At 36.6% G+C, this 18,796-nt stretch overlaps 1 protein-coding gene across 2 annotated transcripts in view; it reads left to right on the top strand.

Annotated features, from left to right (window-relative positions):
* The window catches only part of LOC124717030 (transcription elongation factor SPT6), a 157,651-nt gene that overhangs the window by 77,025 nt on the left and 61,830 nt on the right, over positions 1 to 18,796 (top strand). For both annotated transcript variants that reach the window (XM_047243696.1, XM_047243689.1), the window contains 4 exons: positions 2,986 to 3,287; positions 12,932 to 13,061; positions 14,378 to 14,557; positions 14,677 to 14,842. In XM_047243696.1, the coding sequence (XP_047099652.1) occupies positions 2,986 to 3,287; positions 12,932 to 13,061; positions 14,378 to 14,557; positions 14,677 to 14,842 (778 nt within the window). The remainder of the gene's footprint in view (positions 1 to 2,985; positions 3,288 to 12,931; positions 13,062 to 14,377; positions 14,558 to 14,676; positions 14,843 to 18,796) is intronic.

Raw genomic sequence — 18,796 nt, 5'->3', positions numbered from 1 at the left:
GCTAGACATTTATCAAATAAACAAGGTTCATTATTGATCTTAATTAGCACAAAGCATACTTGGTAATACTGCCAATTGGATATACACATTATTATTACACTTTAACTGCATTTGATTATCATACCTTCAGAAATGAAGTTGTAAAGATGGAGGGAAATTAGCAGAAGAAGGCACAGTCTTCAAACTTCTCCACAGCTGAAAATGATTTATTGTTGGAAATCATCTTGTGCCAGTATAATGACATGATTGAAGGGGGAAAAAAATGGTAAGGTAACTGCATGGCTACCAAACCAGTAGATGGGGAAGAAGTCACTGTTGACTTTAATTGATGAACATTGGATCGAATCGTGACTGTAAAAGTTTAAAAGTGTGTTATGACACCATAAAGAGGAAAAAAGTAATTCTGATTTGTGCTCAGTATTTTTGTCCATGCAAAATATCAGGTTTTTATTATTTAATTCCATGTATTCACCCTGTTGTGGAGCACATTGAAAGCTTGTTGGAACTCGTTGTCTTCCTTAGTAGTTCGGAATGGTCACATACCTGCCAAGAAGATGAAAAGGAACAATATAATTCACATTGCTTAAGGCTCTTGATGCAGAGTGTTAACTACAGTTGCCCAAAACACAAGGTAAATAGCAAGTTCTCTTTTCAAGCACTATGATTTCAAAACATATCGTGTTGTCATAGCTAGCTTTATGACCAGTACCACTGACAGCATTGCATGGCAGCTGATAGATCACAGCCACCTGGTGTTGGGCATTAAGTGGTGCAGTTGATTTGACTTTGAAGCAATTTTACTGTGAATAATAGTAGATTTAAATATAATAGAGGGAAACATTCCACGATTTACTTTGAAAATGACCACACCTTGTGTAAAAAACAGAAAAGATAACCAAGGTATCAAAGAATACAAATTGATACGTAATCTGATAAACATAACGCAAAACTTGCATAGTTTGGTGCTGACCAGATATTTTTTAGCATTAACATTTTAGCCACATACTTAATGTGACTGGGTTCAATGTTTCTTATCAGGCAGTGCCTTCTGTCTATCCTGATATCAAGTAACAAGTGCAGTGTCCAATCACACTAATATGACCACCTGTCAAAAGCTTGAATAACTACCTTTTGCAGCATGGAACACCGCGAGACATGCATGGAGACAGTCAATGAGGTTCTGGCACCAACAGATATTTGGAGCCATGCTGACTTCAAGTGTCTTGGGTGAGGATCCATGACACTAGCAGCCCAATCGAAGTGGTCCCACAGAGTCTTGATTGGGTTTAAATTTGGGCAGTTTAGTGGCCATGAGAGTATGGTAAACTTTACTGGTGTTCTTCGAAACACGCATGTACACTGTGAGCTGTGTGATACATATCTTTGTCCTCTAGGTAGATGCTATCCTGCTGAGGTTAAACGCTCTGCATTTATGTGTAGACAAGGTCCCCAAGGATGGATGCATATTTATGTTGATCCATTGTGCCTTCCAGAATGATGATATTACCTAGGGAATGCAATGAAAACATTCCCCAGACCCTTCTCCAGCTTGGAAGCTTCTGATGATTGGTTCAGAGTGTTTGCTTTCAGACGTTTCAAGCCATACATGCCAGTGACCATCTGACTGATGGAGCATAATATGTGTTTCATCTGATAGGGCCGCCTGTCATCACCCAGTGGATGTCCGGTTGTGATACTGGCATGTAAATTGCATACTTCCTCACCAATGAACAGCATTCAGCTTGGCTGCATGAACAAGGCGCGTGCTGCAGATGCCCATGCACAGCAACGTTTTCTGAACAGTCGTTGAGACGACACTGTTGGTAGCACTTTGGTTCACCTGGACACTCCGTTGCTCAACATTTACTGTCTATTCGCTGTTCACATCTTCACAACTGTTGTTCACCCCTGTCTTCTAAGGCTTGTGATGCACCACAGTTGCCTTGGTGCCAATTACGGATGTGCCGTTTTGCCGCTCACGGTATACTTTAACCATGGCAGTATGTGAGCAGTGTACAAACTTAGCCATTTCAGACATGCTTCTACTCTTGGCCCAAAAGCCTATGGTCATGCTCTTTTGTATGTCAGATGAATCACTTGTTTTCAGCATTATGACAATAACTGCAGTTTCTGCATTACCACCCTTCTCCTGGACATGCTTTATATGCCCTCCACTGCTAGTGCTGCCACCTACTGTCTATGAGTAATTATTACACAATGATGTCAGAGATAGGTGGCAGCAACAAAATGTGAAACAGAATGTGAAAAGCAGTGAATGTCACAGAAGCACAAAATGGAGAGTCTGTATTAGTCATGTACTGCTCTCAAGGTCCATGGCTTCTTAAGTGAAATAAAATATTGATTTTCTTATGTGTATGTGCATAGAGCAGGATTTACACTGGGTATGTCCCCACACGCAATAACCATGAACCAGTAGGTAAGGACGTTAATATTGAGGATGCTAATTAACAAATTCTAATCCAGAGATTTTATTTTATGTTTACGTGTCAGTATAAAGGACAGTTGCAGTATAAAGAACAGCAGGTCTGCTGTAGATAAATAGCAAATAAAAAAGTCCATGGGTGTTGAAGTTTGGTGCTGCATGGATGATGAAGGAAATAAGGTAAAATCAGAGAGATGGGATAGTACCTGTTGGTTAGTTACAGGAAAAATTGAGACAGAATTGTTGATTATGATCAATGCACTGTATTGGAAAATGAATGAATTTTTAGTGATGATAGTAACGGTGCGTTTGTACTGGAGGTGCACTCTGGGTAAGTGGTAACAAGCAGATGTTCTGTTTATGTAATACAATTGCAAGAGTTTATATACAATGGAACTGGGAGAAACAGTTGCATATTAGATGTAACATAAATTTCCATGTTTGTTGCTTTTTTGCTAGTGTGTTGTTTCTGTGTTTGTGCCCTATTTTAATAAGAAAAACTGATAATTTTTATGGGTATTGTGTGACTCTCTCTTTTACAGGTTGAAATCTGTTCAGACCACAGAAGAGTTAAAGGATGTACATTCTCATTTCCTCCTTTATTACTCACATGAAATTCCAGCCATGCAGGCAGCATGGAGAGCTAAACAGAGAGAAGCAGCTCTGGAAGCTCGCCGCAACAGAAGGAAAAAGACTCCTGTTGAGGGAGAAGATGGGGAAGAGGCAGAACAGGAAGAAAATGAAGCTGAAGAGCCTGAAGTTGTGGAGGAACCAACTGAAACCGAAACGGTGAAGCAAGCTGTCCGTAGTGGTCCATTCACAATGTGCAGAAAAGCTGGCTTAGGTAGGCTGTATAAAATTTTTCTGGAAAATGTTAGGTGATTTGTTTCATGGATTGAACAGTTCCAGTACATTAGCACCATATTTATAGTATGACAGATGATTAACAGAGGTGTTGACATCCTTTTCATTTTTTGTGTATCACTACAGACACACATCAAAATGATATTACAAATAAATGTCCACTGTCAAGCTCTTAGTTGTATCATTGCATTTGTGAGCAGAGTTTATCTTAGAAGATTTCGCAAAAGTTCAGTTCCAAGTGAAACAAAGAACATGTCTGATCAACAAGGTTAAAGGTATTGCAGCCTATCTTCTTGAAACAGGGAGTAAAGAGGAGAACAGTAAGAATTTATGGAGGTCTTAGAAAGCAGCTGTTATAAGGAAGTCTGTTAAATTTAATTTAATAGTGGAGCATAGTAGACAAGATTCAGATGCCATATAGTTTAGAAAATTGCTGTGGGGGTCATTCCATATCAGATTGCCTAATTTCAGAACATTTTCCTGCTCGACAATCATGGATTTCGTTGAAATTTAATGTGAACATTTGTACAGGACCCCAACCAACATCGGTAAAGTTTATCATTTGTTGAAGCAATGCTGGCCGAGATATAATCATTTGTTTGACTCTGTACATGACAGACTATGTGTGTAGAGCAAGCATGAATTTCTGGCATCTTTGAGCTGTTATATCTTGGGCAATATTTTGTTGAAAGAAATAAAATTTGGCCATCTTGTACAACTTTACACGTTCTCTTAAGAACAATAATGAAAAGAATTTTATGAGTGATAATTAGCCAGAAAATTTTAGACAGAAAAGCTGAAAAAAATTGGCATCAAAAAATAAGTCAAAGTTTGGCTTCTTACATCTCAGGGACTAAAGGTATGACAAACTTTTTTTTTCCCCCCATCTTTGTGACTGGAGGACTGTTAATGGTTGGAGAGTCAACATCACAGTTACAGTTAGTGTGCAAAAACCAGTTATGTTGGTCACTGATGCTTCATATGTATGGATCTTGATCAAGTAGGGCCTGAAGATGGTGCACTGAAGTGCCGAAACTGGTAGCTATGCAATAAATAACACCTTAGGGACCGCTGTAGATGTTCCATTTTCTTACAACATGAAATTTTGAATGCAGTAACCTAACAACACAAGGATATCAAACATAAAGTTTCATTATGTACCACTTTCCAGTTCTGAATTAATTAAGTGCAAAATTGAAGATTTTGTAAAAAGGTAAGAACTGCAATATTTTCAACCTGATGTTGCGGAAAGAAATAATGTTGTATAAATCTCTCCAAACTAGGATTATTAGAAAGACCGTAATTTGAACCACAGAACAAAACGTATTTAATTATTCAATGTGGGCTAACAATGCTAGATAAAATGAGGCAAAGTAGATGGAAAAATTACACTGTATATGAAGTTTGGCTTTTTGTATCTCATTGATTAGAGGCACGATAAACATGAAACTTTGGACACAACAACTTAACAACATAAGATTTTCCAGTATAAAGTATCATTCACATACTGCGTTCCAAATTTCTACAAGATCAGTTCAAACCTGATTTCCCTAAAAATTAGAAAAATAGATCACTTTCAATTTGCTGTCATAAAATTTGTTTTCCATAATTGATTCCAGACTGATCAAAGTTGGAAAGGGCATGTTTTGGAAAGGACATGTTTTCAAACATCCAGAAAATCATGATTGATTTTCCTGTATGCACTAACAGTACCTGAAAATGATGGACAAATTTGAGGGAATCTACCACAGCAACAGGCCAAATTTCAGTGACCTGTTGTCTGTGTTTTGTTGCATGTGATTTGTGTTTTTAAATTGACAAGAAATATCTCACTATAATGTGTTGGTCCATGGTGACATTGTCACTACCATTTCGAGAACAAGAACCAGCAATTCCATTGCCATTGGGGTTATCCGGTACCAACCAAGGGTGAGTTTCTTCATCCAGGTTCCCAAGCTTGTTATTTTGTTTCTTAATTTAGGTTCCAAAGACTTATTAAAAATTGTTAGTTTGTTGTTGAAGATGCTACTCAGGGGTTTAATAGGGAAAATTCACATTCTGTATTACATCGTTCGTAGCATATTATGACAATGAGGGCATGTTGCAAACTGTTCATTGTTGCATTATTTCGGATCACTTGCAACAGGTACATATGTTTATTCAAAAATTGTTTGACTTTTTGTCAGCTAAAACAAAAACATTATTTCAGTGATGTCTCAGCTGCAAAATATAAAGATTATAAAAGTTTTTTGTCAGTCTGTATAGCCATAAAAATTATTTTAACAGTGACAGGGAATGAAACATTTTTGGCATCAGTCACGAAAAATCTGCAAGTGTTGGGAATGGTGGCACAACCAAGTGAGTGGCTACTCATACAAGCCTACAGAGGCCATTTACAAATCAAATACTGATGCCGCCTAAAGATCTATTCAACTTTCATGACCAGACTAAAATGTATATGTCATCAAATATGTGTGTTCCAAAACAAGCAATATAGGAAAGCAAAAAGTTCCTTGAAATAAGATGGCAAAAAGACAGCGTGGTTGCCGGTATGAGAGAACGTCATCAGTTTGTACCACTTCATTGACTCAATTAGTATCAGCAAAGTTTCTAATGACACAATAAATTGTGTTGCCAGAGTTATTTTATTTTATTTACATGTCTAGTTCCATAGGACCAAATTGAGAAGGAAATCTCCAAGGTCATGGAACATGTCAGTACATGAAATTACGACATAAAAGTAATGACAGATAAAATGAAATGTTTATGAACCCAAAAAAGTCAAGCCGTAAGTTTAAGTAAGTGCAATCAGCAATATAACATAGGAATCAGCTTAATTTTACAAGGAAATCCTCAACAGAACATGAGGAATGACCTATAAGAGGACTCTTCAGTTTCAATTTGAAACCCCGTGGATTACTGCTAAGTTTTTTGAATTTGTATTGAAAACGAATGCAGCAGTATACTGTACACCTTTCTGCACACCTATCTAGCACAGCCATCCTAAGTTTCAAAATGACTGAGCTGTTATCTGGCCACTACATTACCTGTATGTATAGTAACGAATGGTGGATTGGCAACATTGTTGACATATAAATGGAACAAAATGATGTTATGATAAAATTTATGCAACCTCAAGGTACGGCTCATTCATTTCATTGGCCTGAAAGACAGGATTTCCACACTCTCCTTTATTTTAATATCATTGACAAGTTCCACATCATTATGAAATGTCATGTTCATGAATGATCAACAAGTATTAATGTAATTTAATAAACTGGCCGACAGTATCAAGTTCCAGAAAGTGAACTGTGGGATATGGTTCAAAAATAATGAAAAACGTGAACTGCAATTTCAAGAAGTTTAAAATCAAAATTGATATTACATTTTGCTTGCCACCTATGTGAGAGATTCTTACAGATTTGAGAATTCAAGAAAAGGTACTTTGTAAGCAGACAGGTACCACCACAAGATTTTGGATTGTAAATTAAGAAACCAAATTAAAGGCTTGGGAATCTAGATGAAGAAACCCAATCATAGTTGGTGTTGTGTGACCCATGTGGGGATGGATTGCTGGTTCATGTTCTTGAACAGGTAGTGAAAATGTCACCATGCACCGGCACAATTTAGTAGTGCAATAGTACTTGTCAGTTTAAAAATAGGAACACATGCAGTGAAACATGAAAACAGATTGCCATGCTGTAGCCTGTTGCCATGGTACATTCTGTCAAAAATGTCTGTCATTTTCAGGTATTGTTGCGTGCACTGGAAAATCGAATATGGTTTTTCTGGATGCTTGAAAACATGCTCTTTCCAACTATGATTAGTTTGAAGTCAATTATGGAAAACCAATTTTCAAAAAGTGTCATCTATTTTTGTAATTTGTACACAAATCTAATCTGAAATAATTTTGTAGAAATTTGGAAAGCAGTATATGAATGATATTTTATGTTGGAAAATATTATGTTGCTAAGTTGTTGTGTCCAAAGTTTCGTGTTTATCATGCCTTTAATCAATGAATATAAGAAGCCAAAGTTAAAACTTTATTTATATCAGGTTTTTATGGCTACTTTGCCTCAGATTATGTATGATTGTTAGCTAATAATGGAAATTAAATCTACTGTTTGGTGGTGGTGGCAGGGGGGGGGGGGGGGGGTGCTTAAAAACATGTTATTTCAAATGAGAGTGGTTTTGAAGCTGAAATAGAAAACATTATGTGTAAAAGAAGTGTCACATATCCCCTGTTTCTGCTACTTCACAAATTCATCATCTTCGTGACAAATTGTAGATTATTTATAAATAGTACATGAATGAAATTTTATATTTACACCTTTGTGGTATCAAGCTATTGTGTATTACTTTTCATGTCCAGCTTGTGTTTACTCTGTCAGATATTAGAATCCAAAGTTTACATTTTTTCATGCCCATCAAATTATATGGCATTATTAGCCTGTGTTGAATAATTAAATACACTTTGCTTTGTGGTTCAAACCATGATCTTTCTTATGTGACAAGTTTGGAAACTTGTGTAGAGCATAATTTTTTGCAAAATAAGTTCGAAAATACCACATTTTTTTCCCTTTAAAATAACCTTAAACTAGGCACTTAATTTATTAGTTATTGGGAAGGGTACATAAATGAAACTTAACATTTGAAACCCTTGTGTTATTACATTACTACGTACCAAGTTTCGTGTCTGTTTTACATTTAGTCTCTGAGATTCAAGAAGCCAAATTTTGACTTTTTTCTGGTAAGTTTTCTTAACATTTTCTGGCTGAATATTGCTTGTATAACACTTTTAATTTTTATTCTTAAGAGAATGCGTAAGATTGTGCAAGGTGACCAAATTTAATTTCTTTCAACGCACCATTGCCAGAGATATAACAGCTCCAAGTCACCATAAATTCATGCTCACTTTGCACAAAGTTGTGCAAGTATTTTTTAAAAAATGACTATATCTCAGTCAGTGTTGCTTCAACGAATGTTAAACTTTACCATTGTTCATTGGGGACATGTGTGAATCTTCACATAAATTTTCGACAAAATCTGAGATGGTCAAGCATGGAGGCCTAGGTGAGTTGATATGGAATGACCTATATCAAACAATACAGTCAATAGTTCAGAGATAAGGAGATGAGATTTAGCAAGAATACAAATGGGCAGATGTGGAAATGAAAGTAACAAAAGGAAGATCACAGCACTTATTAGTGGTAAGAGCAGCTTGTTACTTCCCATTTATTTCTTATGTAATTCTCCTTGTACCCACAAGTCTTCGTCTTCTTCCTCCCCCCCCCCCCCCTCCTCATATTTGCATCCTTTTTTCTTGTTTGTTTTGATTCCGCTTTTTACTGTAGCATAACATAACCATGCTGCTCCTATTCGTTTGTCCCTCCATCCATCCATCCTGCTGTTATTACTACTTCACTTCTCCCCTCAATTTAATTATTAATTTATATCCATGTTATGAGTGTGTTTTCTGTCCTAGAGCTTTTTTACTATTGTAGATTTTTAAATCTAATTTACTTTTGTGTGTTTTATTTCCACACCATTCAACACCAATTCCTCTTTTAAAATTGGGCTCTTGGACAATATTTCCTTAATATGGTGTTTAATTCTCTCCCCTTCCCTCCTTGTTCAAGCAAGGAGGACCACTGCTTCTGAAAAAGTGTGATCAAAATACCTGTATTTTGTCAGTGCATCTATTGTTACCCTGTGAATGTAAGTGAACTTTTCATCTGTCTATATATAAGTCTCATGTGAGAATAGACGATGAATAGTATGTCTGATGTAATTTAATCCTTTACATTTTATTCTGTCTTGATTTTTCATTCAGAATGAGTTACCCTTCACCTTAGCACATTTTCTATCTGTACACAATGTTTCCCTACCATCTCATTTTTTCTTAAAGTACCATTTCTTCATAGTTACCAAAATGTAAATGAGTTTCCACTTTACAGTGTGGAGAAAAGCAACATGACGACAATGTCAGAACAGGGTATGGTTCATTGAATATAGCAAAAATTTCCAGATCACTCATCAGAAACACACTGTTGTAGAGCTGCAGCCATAAAATAACAGTCAATCAGTGACAAGCACATGGAGGTTTGTCCTGTAAGCATGCATTTGGGTGTACCTAGCAGTGTTGTTCTGTCTAACTGAGCTGCTCCTTTGTTATGCTGTGGTTAAGGCAATACAGTACTTTTAGCGTGGTTAATTTAATAGCCAAGCTTTAACATCACCATCTATAGATAGGAATTTAAATGTTGTCCAGTTTGACTGTTCAACCAAAATCATTATCTTCAGCTAAGTTAATTAGTAACTGTGCTCTTTAGTGTAATATTTATTAGCTGAGGCACGTTGGTTTAAATGCTTGTCATCTCAAAATGTTGCATTTCCAACCTATAGTTATTTGGAAACTTTTGCTCCTTTCAGCATCCCCTACCCTGATCTGACTTAACAATATGGTTGTTCATCCCAATCCTGTGTATTTCAGTCTTGTGTATCTGACAGTTACTGTTAAGTTTATTGGTCTTAATAGTATAAGTTATGTTCTATGATTTTACACTATCTTCCAGCTTCTCTTTTGGCTGCCATTCTCCTTATTCCCTTCAGCTGCAGGGATACAGGCATTTTAGGCTTGGAAGCTCAAAGTTCTGATGAATAGCTTGTGCATTTGCTGGCTTCCTGAACAAATTTTAATACAATTTACATTGTCTGAGGACCACATAACTCCATTGAACTTGGTTCCAGGATCATAAGCCAGGCAACATTGGAACTAATATTGCCTGTGTATGTAGCCAGTTGCTGGTGACACAAACCCTTCCACTTTCTCTGTTCTTCCTACCAGCCCCCTGTTCTTTACCTAGGCCCTGTCTTCTGCATTCTTCCACATACTTTCTTCCACTACTTATATTCACCTGTCCCTTAGGCTTTCCCATGCTCTGCTGCCCTCCACCTTCATGTCATGAGTCTTCCCAAGCTTCCTTGTGTCTTCCATTATCTTCAAATGCCCATAACATTTTAATCCTTTTTCCTCAATCTTCTCTTGCAGAAGTGTTACCACATTTACATTGTCATTTCTCATCTCTTTCATTTTTGTTGCACCTAGCCAGCTTCTGAAAAATTCTCTCACTTCCTCATACCTTACTTTTTTCCCCTTTCCTTCTTCTTCATAACCTATGTTTCTGTGGTGTACACCAGACTTGATACGTTAATGTGTTTGGTATATCACCTTATTTTTCTGGGGGACTTTGTTATTCCATATCATTCCTCTCATACCTTTCTGTCGACTTGAGTCACCCATTCATTTACATCTCTGTCATTCCTTGCATTTTCTTTTATTACACTCTGCTGGTTCTTAAATCTTTCCACTGTTTTCTGCTGCTCAGCACCCAGTGTCAGATTTACTGTAGGTCTGTACTTTTTTCTTGTTTAATTACTAGCTCACACTTCTTTGCATTAAGTTTTGGAACACATTCTTGCACAACATTTTCTCAAATATATAACTGCCTCTGTACTTACTTTTCCTCGTTCCCTCATACCATCAAATCATCCCCAAACAGATTCACTGTTACCATTGTGCTATTTCTCTTGCCATTCGTGTCATTATATTATCCATCACTGCTATGAAATATGAAATACACAGCTCATTCCCTTGTTTCAGAACATTTTTTTTGCGAGTTAACATGTGTTATTTTCTGTGCCTGACGTGTACACTGCTGGGAAAAAAAAATAGTACACCCCTTTTAGAGGTTTCCAATTTGCTCAAGATTTATTGTCGCAACAGTGCATATGGGGGTGCACAAGATGATTACAAGGTCAATAGCACAAGCGATTCTGTGATACTGAGTATCAACCCATGCTGGAACACACATGTTAGTACATGGTGTAACTCCACGGGCTGCAATTTAGTCGCTGACTCTGGCATCCGATCGGTTGTAAAGATGGTGAATATTGTCCTCAGATATGTTATTCCACACCTGCTCAAGCTGTCTATGTAGTTCTGTAAGGGTGTTGGTTGATGAGTCGTTTCTTGTCCCATCGCATCCAACATGTGCTCGATTGGAGACAAGTCCAGAGTTAGTGTTAGCCTGGAAACTTGCTGCATGCCTTGCAGTGCACATAGAGTTTTACAGGCAGCATGTGAGTGAGCATTATCCTGTTGGAAAAACACATCACCTTCCTGCTGCAAGAATGACAACAGAAGGGGTCAACAACATTCTCCACATACAGAGTGCTGGTTAGCATCTTCTCCAGAAACACCAAAGGTGAATGAGAGTTGTAACTTATTGCACCCTCGACCATAATTACTGGGATGGGACCAGTGTGCCTTGAACAGTTGCACTCTATGAGACAGCACTCACCAGGAAGTCTACATTGTAAGTGCAAACGACCATCACTTGCATACAGACAGAATCTGCTTTCATCTCTGAAGACCATGGTGCACCACTCCAAATGCCAAGTGATCCTGTGATAACAGGTTGAGCTGAGCATGCCGATGCTGTGCTGTGAGTGAAAGACAGGCTAGAGGTGTGCGTTCCCATCATCCAGCTGCTAATAACTGATTCACAACTGTTTGTGGAGACATGTCTGGACTCACAAGCTTCTTATCTATGCTGTGATAGCTGTACAATCTGCCACTACTGCCTTTAGAATATGATGATCCTGGCGGGCATCTGTGCTTCATGGATGTCCAGAACCTCACCTCATCTACAGGTGTGAGAATGTTCACTGACCACTGAGACCAGAGTAGTTGCAGAAAGGATGCAGCACATCCAATTTGAATGGTAATTCTCCAAGAGGACCATCCCACCATTCGGAAGGCCACAATTTGACCCCATTCAAACTCGCTCAGTTGGCTGTGGAAGCATGCGTGTGTCTCCACGGCATGGTTTCCTGCCTGTTTCACACGTTTACACCACGCTGAGCCTTCTGGCCGTAAACATTTCCAGTGAAAGGGTAGGCACAGACGGCATTCTCATTGCTATGCCGCTGCATTATCTGTTGGAAAGTGTTGAAACCATTATCAGTATATCTACTATCTCCCAGGTGGCATATGCCATCATCAGATGAAAATTGACATCATCTTTCCAGGTGTACTTTTTTTCTGATGGTGTATTTGTGTATCTTCCCTGTGTTTCTTCACACACTAATGTTGTTATATGATTATCAGTGTTAGTAGGACAGCATTGTGAAGTTTATTGCTCTAAAATTAACCATTCTCTTTCACAGTAGGTATATGAACTTTGTTGTTTCAGAAAGATAATTAGTATCCATACAGCATTCTGTCATGATTGAACCTTTAATTACATGTTGCGGTTGACTCCCTTTTTATGTGGCATCATAAATTCTGTAGCAGAATTCAGCCAGATCTGAAATGCTACTATCCCATTTCATTGTGTATGCAGTGGATACTGAATGGCACATTTACACTAAATTAATAATAACCAAAAATATAGAGAACTCATCAATATTTAAGTAAGACCAAGTTCTGAGAAGCAAATAGATACATATAGCAGATAGATGTGTAAAAGATACTGACGTGTGTGTGTGTGTGTGTGTGTGTGTGTGTGTGTGTGTGTGTGTGTGTGTGTGTGTTTAACTTCTGGTTTTACTTTTTTCCAGATGGTTTGGCTAAGAAATTCGGTTTATCTCCTGAACAGTTTGGAGAAAATTTGAGAGATAATTATCAACGCCATGAAGTAGAACAAGAGCCAACAGAGCCAACTGAAGTTGCAAAGGAGTTTGTCAGCAGGTATGCAAGCTTAAGAGTTCTGTATTCTTAGCACATTTGAAAATTTTAGTCAGTGTATAAACTGTTCACTGTCGTCTGTGTCCAACGAGGTACAATAGTTAATCTCAATATATCTCACCAGAAAATCTGTATATCACTGTAGAGTTCTTTAGAAATTGGTGCACTTGCAGTAATTGTTAATGTACGGATATTTTCTGATGGATGCTATGCACAAGTAACTACTAACACCATAACTACAGATTGCTATCTGATTGTTTATCAGGAGCCCTCATATACTGCATAGAAAAAATCATCAAGATAATAAGATCAAAACAAGGTAGATGATATTGAACGAAGCAAAATTTTCCAGATAACCATTTTTCAGAAAAGCACTGTTGTGGAAGTGTGGCCATAAAATGTCTGTCAGTCTGGCCATAAAATGTCTTGTCAGTCAGCCAGTGATGAGTTTTTGTAAGTGTATGCATTTAAACTAACGTATCCCAGCTAACACATCTTATGCTAGAGAGTGCAGTAAACTAATTACATTAGCTTAAGATAATAGTGTCAGTTAAACTGTGAAATCTAGGCAAGCCTAAAATTCCTGTACATGGTTGGTAATGTTTGATATGAATTTTTTGTGACATTTACTGGATAGAATATTTGGTATTAAATCAACTATTCATAAAGATCAGCATTGGCATTAATTCATTAAAACAATCATCTGTTTCAAAAAACAGCGCAGCAGTAAGGTAGTCAACATGTTGTACTGGAATCTAATGGCCACTAGTTTTAACATTTACTAATCTACAAAGAACATGAATCAACTTTTATTCTATCAAGCCCAGAAGATCAGAAGCATTTTTTAACATAATGCCGAAAAAGAAAACAGAACTTAAATTCCAAGCACTCATTTTTCTCTCAAATAACATTTTTAACAGCAAATGCAAGATACAGCACATAGCAAAAAGTGCAACAGAGCATAATAACCACAGCATAACACACAGCAACTTAATCCAATTAAACAGCACTGCTAGACACATCCAGACACATTTGTGTACTGGACAAACTTCCTCACACTGAGTGTCATTTTATAGCTGTGGCTCCACATCGGTGCATATGCAACATATGCTTATTTGGAAAAAAGTGAAGCTACCACCAAATGATGATATTCTGCTGTTGATAACTTTGGCATCCATTATCTTACAATTTCTTGGTGTTTACATCATGTATTATTTTTACGTTTAAGTTTTCTCATGTCTGTACATTTCCTGCCATATTGGTTTCTTTGCTATATTTCTTTTTTGTAACTTATTGTTCAAATATACTTTTGTTTTCAGCAAATTTTCATCAGTGGATGATGTACTGAAAGCTGTTAAGTTCATGGTTGCAATGCAGTTGTCACGTGATCCACTTGTTAGGAAATGTGTGCGAGAGACTTTCTTTGAACGTGCGAAGATCAATGTAAAACCCACGAAAAAAGGCATAAAAGAAATTGATGAAAGTCATCCTTGTTACAGGTATGTTTTTCTGATTTATGGCCATAAAATATTTATAAATTATGCATTTTTTGCTTGCTTAAAAACAATTTGTGAAATATCATGGTGCTGATTGAAGTAAATTAATTTTTTTTTCTCAGTATGAAGTATGTTAAGAACAAGCCTGTCCGTGATCTGACTGGAGACCAGTTTCTGAAGCTGACAATAGCTGAAACTGACAAGCTTCTGACAGTTACAATCAGTGAGCAAATTGATGGAATAACATCATCTTCATATATTGAAGAAGTTAAACAGCTATATTACCGGGTGAGATTTTTAATTCAGTGTATAATTATATCTGAAACTTTTACTGCCAAAAGGTAAAGAATTGACAACATGGCAGTTTAATTTGTTACAGTAATAAAAATTCCGAGATGACAACAATGAATAAAAATTGCAGCCACTAACCTATACCTGTTTTGTGGAGAGGCAATAAAATACACAACAAACCAGAGATGGTCCTAACTTTTGAGCTATCGCTAAAAAAAAGAGCTGTAACATGAAAGGCTGTAACGTCCCTTGTTACGATAAGTGCCCGTATCGATCAGCTATTTTTGTTTTCAGTTAAATGTGTGTTACACATAATATATATTTCAGCTGATTTTTAAAATATAGAATGGTAGAAAAATTAGTCCAGTTGTGAACCACCTTATTAGTTTCTTCCATTTAGTTTTATAGAAATATGAAATTTATGGTGCTCCAACTACACAATAATTGCTTTACTTCTCTCATAGTCATCTTCAAATTAGCGAGCTTAAAGGGAATGTGTTCAGCTGGAACTTTTTCATGAAAATTATGATACTTCATCTGCTTTCTTGGGTTGAAAGTGAAGAGATCTTTCATTTCTATCACAATGCTTGAACAGTAATTATTATCATTAATTACATTTATAAGCCATTAATTACATTTATAAGCCTAGCCTGCCACAGCATTAGTTTGTGATACTAGGATAAGCACACTTTTGTTAACTTGAAGACATTAATTCCACATATGAACTTTCTTTCCAGTGATTATGTACTGTACAAATGGCAATTCATTCTTAATTGTTTTTGTGATTTGGAAACACATTTTTCTTCTGTGTCAGCTAGTAGTTTTAATTTTTTTACTTCAGATTTAAAACTTGTTTTTTTTTTCCTTAATTACTTATCAGTGGGGAAAATATCCATTTTTTTTTTCTTTGTCAAACTTTATATTGCAGAAAGTGTTAATCTTGTAGGAGGTTGTATAGAAATTTATTGTGGTGAATCACAGTGCTAGGGCTGCTGTCATTAAGTTTTTAGCTTATATTTTTTTAAGGTTCAGTGCCAGATCCATTTAGAATTCAACAGACACGCTGTCTGAATTAGATTTCATGGCAAGTAAACTGCAGCATATTACTCAACTTTAACTGTGGCCTAGTTTTGCATTATAAGTTTGCCTGCATGGCTGGTCTAAGTAGTGACCAAATTGTATCTTCAATAATTTCTCAAGAGTAAAAAAATCAAGAAAACATCATACAATTCCATTATTTTAACAAAAACATTCTGGGAGAACCTGCAGAACCAATGAAAGCAGCCATTTTGGGACAAGCTGTTACATGGATGTGAGTCGCAATGCGAGACAAAACCTGATATATTTTGTTAAAGAATAATACCAGAATCAGCTCTGTGATCTGACAAGATAAATCTGCTTGCAATTGCTAACAACAGAAACTGTAGGTGTGACAATCTTCTCCCTGCAGTCTACTGCAATTATTACAAACTGCATAAAAGATAACCATTGGATTGTAATCGAGCAGAGATACAAGATGGTTTTAAAAATTGTTTGTGAGTGGAAAAGTAGTGTAAGCAATAAATATTGATTACCATTTTTCCTCACATTAATTAATTGTAATGATTCTTTTAGCTTACATTCAATGACTTACATTCAATAAAATTCTAACAATGGGAACTGACAGGAAATATTCAATAAAATTCTTTCCTATAGACCTTGAGAAACAAGACATTACTCCCATGGGTGGTAGCATAGCTACTGGTTGTGGTCTCTACAGAGGAGCCAAACTGTGTCCTACAACATAGGGCAGGGGGTGGGGGTTGGGGTTCTTGAGTCATACTGAAGCCAGATTCCATAAGGGAGTCAACCCCAATAGAAAATCAAGCTGATTGTGATGCGTAGAGGAGGCAGCTCCCATCACGCAACCTGTGTCGTTTGGTCACCACGAGCTGTTGCACAATGATTTGATTCATGGATCCAGTTATATGGCTCCTTCCATGTATAGCATTTTTATGACTATGACGTGTGGGGCCTGAAGATGGCATCAATGTAATGCCGGAACTGGTAGCATGTAAGAAGTTCATAAAATAATTTTCTACAATACATATGACTGTTGGAAAATTATTGCTTCAAGAAATACTTGCCAGCTGTAAAGAACAAATTATTTGACTATATGGCTTATGTATCTTTGGCAGTGTGGAATGTTTGAGGATTGACCAACAAAGAGAGCGAATTGAATCAAGTATCCAAAGAAAGAAAGGTAGACATTGCAGTAATAACAGAAAGTAAGAAAAAAAGTAAAAGGAGCAAAAGATTTGACAGATTACTTAATGCCGTGGAATGAAGACAGACAGATTTCAAAGTTCCAAGAGGTCATCTAACAGCTGTAGATGTGTATGTCCCAGAAGAGGGAAGAAAAGATGGTACTGGTACTTTTTATGATGATCTTCATAAAGAAGTGAACAAAAAGACAGCCCATATTTTGATTGCTGGTGTTTTCAATGCAAGAGTCAGAAACCTAGCTATACTATGCATAGTAGGATTATTTGGAGGTAAGACTCTTAATAATAATGGACCAGAGCTACACAAGTCTGCCTCTTTTAATAATTTTAAAAGAAGAAAGACATTCATAATTTTACACAGAGTACAGAAGGATCAAGATCTGTGATTGATTATATACTAGTTAATGGTACAACGAAGAATTTTATGCATGCTTATCGAGGAAGCAACAGAGGTAGCAACAATTTCATTTTAGGATGTACACTAAGGCTACTATCAAAGTGGAAGAAAACTAAGCAACTCCAAAAGAAACCACAATATTAGTCTTTTAAAGTGCATCTTCTGTTGGGATATACTATTAGAAAAAATTTTCAGTGCAGTCTCTTTAAGGAAAGCTTGCTTCAGTAAACAGTCTGTAAAGACATCAATATACATAGAATGAAATATTGTTAAGACTTACACCATTGAAACAGCCTCAAAAACAATTGAGAAAAGGACAAAAACAGATAGATAAAACCACTCAGAATTTGGAACACAAAAATCAGAGAAGCCTTTTTTTAACCATTTAGTTTTGTAGGACCAAATTGAGGAGCAGATCTCCAAGTAAAAGTAATAACAGATAAAAATAAAATATTTATGAACAAAAAAAAGACAAACCACAAGTTTTTGTAAACACAATCAACAATATAACACAGGATTCAATTTTTCAAGGAACTCTTGACAGAATAGAAGGAGGGACCCATGAGGAAACTCTTCACCTTTGATTTGAAAGTGTGTGGATTGCTGTTAGGATTTTTGAATTCTTGTGGTAGTTAATTAAAAATGTATACAGCAATATACTGCACACCTTTCTGCACAAGAGTCAAGAAAGTGCGATCCGAATGCAGATTAGATTTCTGCCTAGCACTTACTGAGTGAAAACTGCTAATTCTTGGGAATAAGTCAATATTGTTAACAAGAAATGAAAGAAAAGGATATATATATTGAGAGGCCAAAGTCAGAATACCCAGACTAATTATCAGAGGTCGACAAGAGGTTCACGAACATACACCACTTATTGCCCAAACTGCCTGTTTATAAGCCAAAAACGCCCTTTGAGAGTGGCAAAAGTTACCTCAAAATATAATACCATATGTAGTAAGTGAATGAAAGTAAGCAAAGTAGACTACTTTTCGTGTCAAACTATCACTTAATTCCGATACCGTTCAAATAGTAAAAATGGCAGCACTAAGTCTTTCAACAAGATCCTGAACATGGGCTTTCCATGACAGTTTATTATCTATCTCAACACCAAGGAATTTAAACTGTTCAGTTTCACTAATCATATGCCCATTCTGTGAAATTAAAATGTCAGGTTTTGTTGAACTGTGTGTAAAAAATTGTAAAAACTGAGTCTTATTGTGATTTGGCTTTAATTTATTTTCTACAAGCCATGAACTGCACTATTTGAAACAGTGCCACTGTTGCACA

Source organism: Schistocerca piceifrons, chromosome 1 (assembly GCF_021461385.2).
Source record: "Schistocerca piceifrons isolate TAMUIC-IGC-003096 chromosome 1, iqSchPice1.1, whole genome shotgun sequence".
In the NCBI taxonomy this organism is placed as follows: Eukaryota; Metazoa; Arthropoda; class Insecta; order Orthoptera; family Acrididae; genus Schistocerca; species Schistocerca piceifrons.
The sequence above is the reverse complement of the archived record's forward strand: the minus strand, read 5'-3'. Positions and strand labels throughout refer to the sequence as shown.